Source organism: Mus caroli, unplaced genomic scaffold (assembly GCF_978045245.1).
Source record: "Mus caroli unplaced genomic scaffold, Mus_caroli_1 scaffold_18, whole genome shotgun sequence".
Taxonomy (NCBI): Eukaryota; Metazoa; Chordata; class Mammalia; order Rodentia; family Muridae; genus Mus; species Mus caroli.
Window position 1 is genome coordinate 72,361,571 of NW_028227273.1, and position 13,534 is coordinate 72,375,104.

At 38.2% G+C, this 13,534-nt stretch overlaps 2 protein-coding genes across 2 annotated transcripts in view; both read right to left on the minus strand.

Annotated features, from left to right (window-relative positions):
* Nucleotides 1-13,067, minus strand: LOC110283985 (uncharacterized). The gene is made up of 6 exons (XM_085833051.1): nt 12,805-13,067; nt 11,340-11,429; nt 7,384-7,620; nt 6,119-6,211; nt 4,728-4,854; nt 1-2,456 (listed from the first exon to the last, which is right to left on the minus strand). Exons 4-6 carry the CDS (start codon nt 6,125-6,127, stop codon nt 1,231-1,233), a joined length of 1,362 nt encoding a protein of 453 aa, XP_085689177.1. The 5' UTR covers nt 6,128-6,211; nt 7,384-7,620; nt 11,340-11,429; nt 12,805-13,067; the 3' UTR covers nt 1-1,230.
* LOC110283956 (uncharacterized) overlaps nt 12,890-13,534 on the minus strand; it is a 16,641-nt gene continuing 15,996 nt past the window's right edge. Inside the window, 1 exon segment of the mRNA XM_029471395.2 lies at nt 12,890-13,006. Within this exon segment, the coding sequence (XP_029327255.2) occupies nt 12,890-13,006 (117 nt within the window).

The window sequence follows — 13,534 nt, forward strand, 5'->3', positions numbered from 1 at the left end:
ATTTTTCTTCAATAGTGCAAAATGAATTTCTGTGCACCCTCACTGGTTTTTCTTGAGAGCTGATCTTGAACTCAGAGATCCATTTGTTTCTGCCTCCAGGGTGTTGGAAGTAAAGGTCTGCACCACCAAGCCCAATACTCTTACCAATTTCTGATTTGTCTGTGAGCATGCCTGTGATGCTACATGCACAGCTTATATATCTCTTTATAGTTTCTTATGTTCTTGCTATTTGTAAGGCTTCACTCTAGTATAAAGATTTTGAAGGTGAATAAAAGATGAGACTTTATTAGAGTTTTTGTGTATTTTTTCTCATGATGAATTTGCTTTTAAGTCAGCAATTTCAGCACTAGGTAATAGCTTTGTCAAATTCAACGCATTTGGGGGAGGTATAATTCCCAATGAAGAGCAAGACATGGAACTATATATGGTATAACTTTATATGGTTTCTCAGAAATATAAACTTTGTGATGTACAGAACAATTAGAGATCTTTGCCATATTTTTAATGTTATTACATTTTGTCATCATTATTATTTTTTGAGACACATTTATGTAGTTCTGCCTGTCCTTGAATTATCCATAACAGGACAACCTTGAATTCACAGATATCTTCTTGCCTTTGTTGAGTGCTGGGATTAAATGGTGTTCACAAACACAAACATGCACGGGATTAATAATTTTATTATGAATTTTTGGATGATGAACAAGATGTTTTAATTGCCAATCTGCCCAGGGGGTATAGAGATAGATTAGCATATAAAAGCAAGAGCTAATCTTTTAGAGGATTGGGGAATCAATACCCCAATTCTCTAAAATTCCCAAAACACAAATGTCTTTATCTCCAGCTTTAGGGGATTTCTTCCCAGGTCTGGACTCCATGGGCACTATGCAATGTAGTGCAATGATACAACCATAAAAGCACCTATACACTCACACACACACAAAGGAAGAGGGAGGGGGAAGGGAACTTTTCACACAATAGCATTTGCAAAATTTTAACTTAAATTCTGTGATATTTTCTAAGATTTAAAAAACTTCATTAAAAGCTTTTACAAGTTTCTCATCCTTATGTTTCTATTATGTATTTGTAAGCCAAGATAATACTGGATAAATGCTATGTCACATGATTTACATTGGTATGTCTCACTCCAGTATGAACTCTTTGATGTCTTCTAAGATTTGAAAGGTGGATAAAGGTTTTGTCACAGTCTTAGCATTTGTAAGGTTTCTCTCAAGTATGATTTTTCTGATGTGCTCTAAGGTAGGAGGACCTAGTAAAAGATTTGTCACATTCTGTACATCTATAAGGTTTCTCTCCAGTATGAACTCTCTGATGTGCTCTAAGATTTGAGTTATGAGTAAAGGACTTGTCACATTCCATACATTTGTAAGGTTTCTCACCAGTATGAATTTTCTGATGTATCTTAAGAGCTGAATTCACAGAAAAGGATTTGTCACACACCTCACATTTGTAAGGCTTTTCACCAGTATGGATTCTAGAATGCCTTTTAAGATGTGATAATTCAAGAAAGGATTTCCCACATTCTTTGCATTCATAATGTATCTCTGGAGTATGGGTTTTCTGATGCCATTTTAATGATGCATAGTGGGTAAAGGATGCGTCACACTCATTGCATTTGTAAGGCTTCTCTCCAGTATGGAGTCTGTAATGTTTTCTAAGGTGTGAAAGCTGATGAAATTCCCTGCCACATTCTGAACAACTACAGTGTTCCTCAGAAGTATGGATTTTCTGGTGTGTCCTAAAACTGGAAGAGTGGGCAAAGGATTTGTCACATTGCTTACATTTGTAAGGCTTCTCCCCAGTATGCATTTTCTGATGACTTTTAAGTACAGAGGTTTGACGAAATGACTTTCCACATTCTTTGCATTTGTAAGGTTTCTCTCCAGTATGAAGTCTTTGATGTATTTTAAGATTTGCACACCGGTTATAGGATTTGTCACAAATGTTACACTTGAAAGGTTTGTTTCCAGTATGAATTCTCTGATGTTTAATGAGCCTTGAGGAGGTACTGAAGCATTTACCGCATTTCCCACACTCATGTGATTTCTCTTCAAAGTAAACGTTTTGTTGCATGAGATTATATGTACAGTTGAAATAGTTGTCATATTCATCTTCTCTGTGTTCTTTATTTCCAGTGTAGAGTCTTTCGTCTTGAATAATGCTGGAACACACATTTAAAGATTTCTCACAGTCTTCAGATATGCAAGGTTCTTCTCCAGTGTGGATGCTCCTATGTCTGCATTGGTTTGACGAGTCAACAGAGGAATCCTTGTCCTTACAGCATCTGTGGTTATTAGAAGTGTCTGTAGAGTCACCTCTTTTATAAAGTGCATCATGGGAGGGATTGCGAAGCATTTCACCAAGATTATTACGCTGACAAGACTCCTTTCCAGTGTTCACATGTTGATGAACAGTATCACATGTGGAGTAGTTCTCTGAAAATGAGTAAAAGTCAGATAAGTAGGCCTTATTCCATGATCATATATTTTAAAAACTACTGTCTTTCTAAAGATTCTCCCTTAAGATAAATCAACCAGCAACTACTTGGATGTGTTTCTTTTACTGTAATTTTATATATTCTCACAAACACAGCATGTGAGCCTTCAAGGGTCTGTGATTTATAATAGCTATCTGATCTTCATGAAAACTGTCTAATGGCTAAAGATAGATCAAATAATTGAGGGATCAATAATTAATTTGGGGATGGAGCTCACTGATTATATTTAGAATACATGTCTCTATTTTTAAATATAATTTTTCTCAGAAATTGATGGGGAAGAGTTTAATCCAATCCCAGATTCACATTCCATACATTTGTAAGGTTGTACAGCAATTCAAACTGTTGTTCAGGAGACCCAATTCCTTGAATATGAATGGCTTACTTAAAAACATCCAACGTTATTTTTTTTCCCCTTAAGCAAGGTTTCCTCTGTGAAACCAGGCAGTCATGAACTGGCTTTGTAGATGAGGATGGCTGCAAATTCATAGAGATCTACCTGCCTCTGCCTCCCAAGTACTGGGTTTAAAGTCATGTGCCATCACACCCAGCAAAGGGTCTTTTTTTTTTTTCCCTAAAAAAAGCCAACTAGATTTTTCCAAAGCAATATAAGCAAAGTAACTATTTTGACAAATATCAGAGGCTCTTGGATCATTTAAGGTAGGATGGCAATGGGCAGCTATTGCTTATTTTTTTTCCTCCACAGTCTGAGCTCCACACACTGCTGTGTTTCTTAACTTTCCTTATACAATTATCTTCAAGTCAACTCTGACTTCTGAGGTCATTTTCCAGAAGGTTGTCTGTGTGTTGTCCACTGATAAGAAAATAAAGGATGTAATATGAATACCTACATATGAAGAAGGCAATTACAGAATAATGTTACTTCATGGACTCACATTAGACTTATAATCTGGAAAATTATTCCAATCACATAGTCAGCATAGTTAAATAAAATTGCATTTCATATTAGTATTACCTCATCCTAATTCAGGTGTAATAAGGCACAGCATCTTCTTTTTTCATTTTTAATGTTTTTATTGAAATAAAAATGTAAAGGTAAACAATAATAACATTTGTTTGAACAAAGCTTGGTAATGTATACTTAGAGCTCCAGTCCTTGGGAAGTGACTTGTGAAGTTTGAATGTTTGTGGCCAGCCTGTACCACATGAAGAAGTCAAGACCAATGTGGGATAGAGAGGTTTTATCTTAAAGAAAAAAACCAAAGTATCACTTGGGTTGAGCAGTCACCCAGGTATATGTCATATGGGCTACTGTTCACCACGAAGAGGTATTAAGTAGGCTAGAGTGGTTTGTCAGAGAGTCCCAGGGATCCATTTCTTCTAATAGTTAAAACAGGTAGGATGCATTCTGGGACCAGGCCATTATACTAGGCTAAATGATTGGGAATCATTTTAAGTGGGACTGAATATAGCAAATCATTTCCAGCTCTTGCTTTCCCTTTCACTCTAATTGTTCACTCTTGCCTGGTTACTCACTAGCTCACCATATTTGTGGCTTGTCTCTCCTCTCCACATTCCAGGGCAATCTAATTTTTTCCACACCAGTGGCCAGGCCTATCTTGCATACAATAATCCAAGTGTTCTGTGAGGTAGCCCATGATCCATGCTAGACACTTTAAGAAAGAATACAGGTGTCTAACTTAGTACTCTGCTCAGTACATGAAGAGAATACAAAGTAGAGGAATCCAAGAATGAATTCCCAGTTGCTATTTTCTCTCAGAATCTTCAGCACATTAAGGGAGAATTTTTAATTTACTTATGTTGAGTCTTTCTCACAATTAAAACCATGTAATTAAGCCAGGCGGTGGTAGCGCACACCTTTAATCCCAGCACTTGGGAGGCAGGTGGATTTCTGAGTTCGAGGACAGCCAGGGCTACACAGAGAAACCATGTCTCCAAAAAAACCAAAAAAGAAAAACAAAAACAAAAAACATGTAATTACAATGATGGACATGGATCTATAAGATATGGGGATACATATTATACAATGCAGAAATAAAATGAAGGGTGCATGACATCTCTAAACTAGAAAATGAAAAGAAAACATAAAACACCATGAAAAACTTCCTTTCTCTATCGAACTTTCCCTCATTTGATGTTGTTTTCAAATAGCTTAACAGAGTTTACTACTGTTAAGGTCAATATATAGAAAGGATGAATGCAAGTTCTACAAGAAAAATGTTCTCACCGACAGAGACCAGGTTGCTGTAATTCTCCAACATCACATCAATGTACAGAGCCCTCTGAGCAGAGTCCAGGCATTCCCACTCCTCCTGCGAGAAGTCCACAGACACATCCCCAAATGTCAACAGACACTGAAACAAAAATGCACAGTGTGACCTTGTGATGCTGGGCACAGTGCTTTTGTGGAAATAAGAAGATGGGATGTAGATGAACAAAGACCATTACTTAGTGAGATGATTTCTCACACTATGTAATGAATGTTCTACCTCTGTGAAAGCAGGATGACACAATAGTCTCACAATCATGTCCATGAAACAGGACACACAATTGAGGTCTGGACACGATTATCTATCTGTTATGGACACTTTATGTCTCTCAGAATGACAGTGTACATGTCTCAGAAGGACAGTTCGTGATGAGTACATGTGCTTTAAAATGCTATACCTGACAATCATGCTAAACTACTGACATTGAATCAATCCTGTCTGTACTTGGGCCTTATAGAGGAACACAGATGGGATGACATGTGTGTGTGTGTGTAAGAGAGAGGGGGTACAAATTAATGCACTCAAATGAAAATCATTTTGAAGAGTATTTAAAAAATAAAGATAAAATTAACGTGTGGCTCTGCAATTTCTTTCCTGGGAACATACACAGAGAACTCTACATTCCACTCTAGATATATTTACACCCCGTGTTTACTGGTGCTTTAGTTACCATTGCAAAGAACTAATCAACCTAATTGTCTACCACCACATGAATGGATAATGAAAATGTTACACATATAAAATGGAAATCTATCCCAGTAAAGAGAGAAATGTAATAGCAATTTGTAGGAAAATAACTGAACTTAGAATGTGTACTATTAAGTGAGGTCATACATTGCCAGAAAGAAGAAAACAGATCTTTCCTCATATGCAGAATCTACATAAAACATTTGCTTATAGAAACCATGTACATGTGGACACAAAAAAACATGGAGAAAAGAGAACAAGAAAGATTAAATATCAGGGGTTGAGACAGGGCTGAATGCAGGCGATGACCACCAGTTTTATGATATAATGCTAATTGCCTTTCTAGTTCTAATACATATGTTTTTTCATGTAATGCCACACTTTTTTGGTTTTTGGTGGTGGGTAAGTACATCAAAACATATTAGATATTGAAACTATTAAATCAAATCAGTCTCCATAGTTTTTGTTCCAGGTGACTAATTTAACCATATAAAAGCTCATTTGTTTGTACAGATTTTGGCTCTGGTTATTTTCAGTGTGTGATTTTGTTTGTTTGTTTCTAATGTGTCTTATAATAAAAAATCATAAAAGCAGAAAGTTAAAAGCTTGAAATCTCTGAAAATACAACATTTCTAGAAAAGAAGCGAACATGACCACTGACCTGGGACATGTTTACTGGAAAATCATCCGTTTCTGTTTCTCTTCTCTTCTCTGAATGTCTCCTTTCGGAACAATGAATAGCTGGCTTGTGGTCCTTTCATATAAGGGATCAAACAGAAAAAGAAAAAGCAGAAATCAATACTGAAATCTACTAAAGAATAGTGTCAAAGCACATAAAAAGATTCAAACATCAGAATGCTATGAGGAATCCTGTCAATGATCCCAAAACCAAGACAACATGAGACCATATTTGAACTTTAGAGGGAAAGTCACCATCAAGCATATTGTTGCATCTAGAAAAATAATCTCTTTAACTTGATAGAGTGATATAAGTGTATTTCAAGATAGTCCAAATTAACACAATTCATTTCACTAATGCAGCCTAGTATATAATAAATTACAGGAAAATATGCACAAAGGAAATAGATGAGTAGCCATGAAAACATGGGAATAATAAATTTTATGTGGAAAATTGATAAATATGGGAGAACTAGGAAGTAATCATCCATAAGCAAAATAGCAAAAATGCTAATTCTCACAGAGAAAGAATAATAGCACCCATACTCCTACCAACAACGACATAAATAATGAAAGCATAAGGAATAAAACTCCCATGAACAAAAAATGTAGCCACTGTGGGTATCAATATGGACAAACTTCAATTAAATAAGCAAATCCTCAAGTTAAATAAATCTAGCATGTGACACAACTCTTCTACTCCTTTGCATGTGTTCAAGGGAATCAATGTCCTACTCCACAGATGTTCACTGCTGCTCTACTCACAATAGCTTCAAAAAGGGAAACAACATAAATGGCCTTCAATGGAAAAATGGAAAGTGAAAATGTGGTGCATGTACACTACGGAATATTATTAAGCTGTAAAGAAAATTAGTCATGAGTCTTGCAGGTAAATAGGTGGCCTTATAAAAGATCAAAGTCAGTGGAGTAACCCAGACCCAGAAAGACAGGCATTGCATCTTCTCTCTCATAGGAAGTTTCTAGCTCCAAAACTTCTGGTGTGAGTTCACAACCTGGAGTACCTGCAGTAACCAGAAAACTAAAACCAGATCATTGTGGAATGTGGGGGAATAATAGAAAGGGGAATAACAGGGAACAAGTCATCTAAAGGGGAAAATGGAAGAACGGTGGAATAGATTTAATTATGGAGAAATATCAGCTATGACTTTGTCTTAGGGTTTTACTGCTATGAACAGACACCATGACCAACACAACCCTTAAAAGGATATTTAGTTGGGGCTGGCTTACAGGTTCAGAAGTTCAGTTCATTATCATCAAGGTGGGGGTATGACAGTTTTCAGGCAGGCATGGTGCAAGAGGATCTAAGGGTTCTTCTCTTCATCTGAAGGCAGCTAGAAGACTGGCTTCCAAGCAGCTATGATGAAGGTTTTAAAGCCCAAGCCTATAGTGGCACACCTACATCAAGAAGGCCACATCTCCAAAAAATGCCAGTCCCAGGGCCAACTATATACAAACCATCACAACCTAGAAGGAAGAAAAAAGTAAATAAATAAAAAAACAGTAAAGATGTCTAAAAAGTCAAAAAGAATAATATTATTATTCATTCACCAATAATGCCTATAATACATAAGTCTGTTGATACATATATATTTGGAATATAAATGAAAATATCTCATCTGGGATGATAATGCTCCTCACAGGGGCCATAGATTTTCTAACAAAATGAACACCAGGCACCAGAACCATGCTGTGAAGTTGTTGGTCATACCTCCCAAAGAGACTGCTAATATATTATAGGCTAACTTGCTTTCATAGTATAAGAAAGCAACATGCAAGCTTCCAAAGGAGGGAGCCTACCAAGTCTCCTACCCAGATATGACACCTATGAACCACAAGAATGATCTGTACTGCACAATAACCCTAAGGGTTCAAGAGTGGCCCACATACCTTGGTGAAAACCAATAGCTTTTAATTGGAATTAAGACCTTAACAACAGGGAAATCACAGGTGGTACTGAAGACCTAGCCACATTTCCCAGGGCTAATGATGTCATGGATCTTGGAGAAGAACATACAAATACTACTTTACTAAATCAGCCTAATCCCAAACAACATTCTAAATATTTATCCTATTTCACACAAATAAATGTAATCCTCACTCTCATTAAGACAAGTTCTTTTAGTCAGACACGAAGAACATTACAGAAAACCACTATCAGTCAAAATGGAGTTGTGATGCTCAGCTAAGGCTCAGGCATTACCAAGCAAGAGGGTTGGGGATATGGTAAGAGCCAGAAGAATAGAGGTTTGCCGTGACATTGTGTCTCCTAGAAATGTCAGAGAAGCTACTTATATAAAATCATACAAATGTAGCTGCTGAAACCTGAGCTGAACAAGGATAATACCAAGATACATGCTAACGTGGAAGGGAGAAAGCTCACTAGATTCATTAGTCAAACACTAATGAATCCTGACAGCTGGAGAAATAGTCCGCAGAGGACAGTATACCATATGGTTATCCCATACAAAGTGTTCATTCCAGAAAATATACAGACTGAGGAGGTAGCAATGTTATGTTCAAGAATATAAAAAAATACAATAGTAAAAGGAAAACATATTAAAATAATACATGCCTATGTAAACTCAAGCTTTTTGATTATATAATTAAAAAAATAAAATCGATCAAAATAGCTTTATATCATTTTCTGTAATTGCTACTCACATAAATAAAACTTAATATGGGTCGAGGGAGATGGTTCGATGGTTCTGAGCAAATGTAACTCTTTTAGAGACTTTTTAACAAAAAACCTGAATAATAAAAATTAGTAAAGACAAATACAGAGAGAAAGAGAGAGAGAAGGAGGAGGAAGTAGAGGAGAAGGAGGGAGGGAAAACATAATTAAAAATTCCTGACCTAACCAAGTTTATGAAACATCTATACAATGAAAACTGATTTGTTGAAGGAACTGAAGAAAACACTAACAAGAACATTAAAAGATGTTTCACTCAGACAGAACTGGACATAATATTGGGAAATTTGCAGGATCTCTGGAAGTGGTTTACACGATCAGTTCAAACTCTATGACACTTAAACTTCCCACAATATACTTCACAGAAATAGTGAAGAGAAGCCTAGAATTTGTCCTGATGCACAAATTCCCAGGGTACAGAACAACCTCAGGAAAATTGCAAGGCTTGAGCTACCCCATGTAGCCCAGATCAGCCCAATGCAAGAGCAGCAGATCCAGAACTGCAAAAGAATGTCACCAAATAACACAAACACAGATTGCAGACTAGATAGCTTCTTCTTGAAATGTAAATAGATAATATTCCCTACGCTAAACATGTAAACAGACAGCAACATTCAAAAATTTGACACCAGATTAAAAGAAATATTTTCTACAAAATATTTACTTCATATCTAAAGATACAAAATACTGACAAAGAGGGAATTTCCTTTAAATGCCATGCATCTGGAAAGCAGTGAAGAATGATGACCATAATTATACCAGTGACAAAAAGAAATCAAGATAAAAGTATTAAAATACAAAATAAAGACTTTTCACAAAAGGTATAATGGTCCATTAGATAGAAAGTCCTTGGTCAACATGGGTGCATGTCACAAAACCCAGAGCGGAGATATCTATAGCAGAATACATAAAACATGTGAAAACAGGCAACTTGACAAAGTGCTTCTCAAACATGACAAGACAACCTAGAAGGAGGTTTGTTTTATCTAAGACTCCAAGCTATACCTATTAAATCCTATTTGCATTTTTTACAGAAAGTAATCCTGAAATTACCAAGGAGCAGCACAGAGCTGGGAAATACAAAGAGGATCACACCTAGAGATGACCTCACCACTTGGAATTGTCATGATAACAGACAATAGGAGAGCCCAAAGGGAAGGCACGATAGGTCTACAAATAATAGCTTCTGATTCTTATCAAATGTCTGTTAACATTATTTTTAGGAATAGAGAAATTAACAATAAAAGGTAAAGAATGTGCTAGAATACCAGAAGCTCAAAAATTCTGAAAACAATAAGTAAACCTAGATGTATTAATATTCATCATTTTATAGTACATGAAAATCACTGAAAGGAAAACCGTTTAATATTGGTATGGAGACTTGATCAGTGATGTGCATGGAATAAGGATAAATGTTGGAGTTCATCAAAAGACCCTCACTCACAAAGACCACAGAGAGTGCATTCACTGCAAAACGCAAGAGGTTTTTTATTGATCCATCATGTTGGGGACCCTCCTCTCAGCACTCAGGCCAGAGACAAAGACCCAGAACAAACAAAGAACATACTTTTTAATACCTTGTAAGGGGCAGATTTGGGCAACAGGATAGCTGGCTTATTCTTTTTTTTTTTTTTTTTAAATAAGATTTCTCTCTTCTTTATAGTCTTACTGCACATGTCATCGTTAGAGAAAGGTAGTTTCTTCCTTCCAGTTGTCACTGGCTATCACAGAGTAAGCTTAAGGCAGTCATACAATGATCATGCTATAGCCATTTCCCCAGCCACAGGCTCCGTACTCTCAGAAATTTACTGAGTATCTTATTCTTTTTTTTTAATGAGGTATTTATTTCATTTACATTTCCAATGCTACCCCAAAAGTCCCCTAGCTGGCTTATTCTAATTTGTGTAGCAAGTAACCTTTTTAGGCTCTCCTTGCTTTGTATAGGGTGACTAAGTAACCCTTTGGCCTAGTCGCTCACTCTGCCTGCCCTTGTGGTTTTTTAGCAAAGCAACAGTATGTTATTAAATCACAGCTATCAGCGTCAGGGGAATTTCAGAGACAAGGTCAGGGTGGTTTGTGGTCTTTCTTAGAATTTAGTGTGGGTCAGGGTAGGGGAATTTCTCTGGGAACTGCTATCTTGTTATGGTTATTTTTCTGAGAACAGCTCATTTTGTTTTGGCAGCTGCAGACTTAGTCATTTTGACCACTATGTTTCTGAACATCCCTTCAGAGGGGAAGGGGCTAGGTGGTCTTGAACTTTATTTTGGATTCTACATAACATCACTCACATGCACAGTCAAATAAATTTTATTTGCCTCACAGTATTCAATTTTTGTGTAGAAAGAATTGTAGGACAATTTGGAGGTGATTTTTGTCTCAGTGGAAGTCTCCAGAATTATTTCTAGTGAAACAGAATGTGGCAAAACTGATTTCATGTCCCATTTTCACATTCACTTGAATCCCTTGCCATCCTTTCACCAATCCTCCAACATACCTGGATTCTTAGCTACTGTCTCCTCCCTCTACACCTTCTAGGGCTCTTTGTTGTGCTTCACAGGTGAGCAGTCTGGGTGATCAGTGAGCCCTGCACATGAGAAAAAGAGTATTTAGCAAGCACCTTCATTTCTGGCACAGCACTGTGCTCAGGAGATAAAAAGAAAATTCTACAGTGTTCCCCCAATTCTCAATGCAGTGTCAGAATACTGAAAATATTTGGGAAGCATTTTCAGTTAGTGTAACTTGAACCTCACTTCCAGTCACAGCTCAATCAAGTCTCAGGGGCACAAATGGAACTGAATTACTGGGATGAGAATACGATACACTAGAGGTTCTGATTTTATTATGGACTAAAAAAGGATGGAAGCCTTACACTGTCAAAGATCTCACAATTGCAGAATAACTTGCCTCTTCCTGAGGAGGAACAAGGGAGGCTGGAAGCAAACTGTTCTCACCCACACAAACCAGAGTGCTGAAATTCTGCAACAAGGCCTTCCCAGAAGGATCCTGACACTGCCTGTCCTTCTGGAAGTCCACAGTCACACCAGTGGCTGAGAACTGACCACAAAACACAAAACAGCAGTTTGAGTCCTTGTCCTGGTGCACACCTTTAGTCCCAAAGTAGGGATTAAAGGTCTGTTCCAATACCACCTGGTTTATAATGCGCAAACTGTGAAAATAATGTGACCTATACCCTCAAATAGCCTACTGTGCCTTTCCAGGTTCTAGGAACTCAGCACAAAAACATGCTTTTCTTTTCTTTCTTTCTGTCCTTTTGTTGTTGTTGAGACAGGAGCTCATCATGTAGCTCTGGCTATCCTGACCTCACCAAGTAGATCAGGCTGGTCTCCAAGTCTTTGATCTGCCTGCCTCTGTCCTCCCTCCCCCATGCTGGGATTAAAGGTGTGTGCCAACAAGCCTGGTGCATTTATAGCAAAATATTGCATTTACATCACGGAGTGTATGTCTCTGAAGGAAAGGTTATGGTGGGTAAAGAGTTTACTTTTAAATATTAATGGTTAAAACCATATCTATGAAACTCGCAAAAAATATGCTTTTGGATTCAATTACATTTGCAGCCACTCCTTTCATGACTGCTGTCTAAAAGCTCTCTGCGGATGCCAAGTCACCAAGTATGTCCACGGGTATAACAAGGGAGTTAGCATGGATGAATGTAAATTCCAAGAGCTTTGTCCTTTTCACCTAAACAAAGAGAACTGGTTTGCAAGCATCAAAAGATAAATTCAAATATTCTCCTAGACCACTCTACTATGAATATTTTGGCAATCAGGTGAACAATAAAAAACAAATCAGGATTACTTCAGTTCATATGACCTAAAATTTGTTGACACGGGAAGAAATCCACAGCCAAACTTCAGAGCTTGCTGCCTTATGAAGAGCAAAGAAACTGATCACAGCCTGGTCCCCTCCCTCCCCTTTCCCAGCCCTGCAGCTTCTCTGACCTGGGAGGATCCAGGGCGGTAGGGAGGCGGGTCCAGCTGCTGCACTGCAGACTCCCCCAGGCTGCACTGCAGACTCCCCCAGGCTTCACTGCGCGGCGCCCACGGCAGCCCGGAGTTTTACTTTCCCCGAAGTCCACCGTGTGTTCTGACCCCAGGTCTGCACCACATGATTCCCCGTGGTGCAGGCCTGCTTGCTCTGCACCTGAACAGGTCATTGACACTCAGGATTTGGCTCTCAGTACAACTACCCAGGCCTCATCAGCCGCTTCCCAGCTTCCGTTTACGTCACTCCCCTAACTCCTCCCACTCTGAACACTTTTCCTTGCCTCACACCCGTTTTAACAGGCCACATCCTCACACCCACTGTTTCAGGGTAAGTGGCCCTGCCCTACGGAGATAGCTCCCTCCCATTCTGTGTTAAGCTGCCTTCCACACAGCTCCAGATGTCAGGCTGAACAGCCTCTCCTCATGCTTGCTGCCAGAGTAGACCAGAAGTGGGAAGTGGATCTGCTAGGAGGCTGTGCACCCAATGTTTGACACACACAGTGAGTTTTGAACCCTTTAGATCCAAGATAGCCTGACACCTGGACTTGACAACCAGCCTCTGGGCTACATAGTTCATACCAAACAGCAACAGGCTGTCCCATTCCAACACACAAACATGAGAAGCCAAAATCCTGAAATTCTGACTTGGGGAGAGACATTTAAAGAACTTAAGTCAGAGATCTGG

Coding starts and splice junctions, on each gene's coding strand:
- LOC110283985 (XM_085833051.1), bottom strand. Junction 2,457..4,727: donor CAGCAACCTGGTCTCTGTCG/GTGAGAACATTT, acceptor ACTCATTTTCAG/AGAACTACTCCACATGTGAT.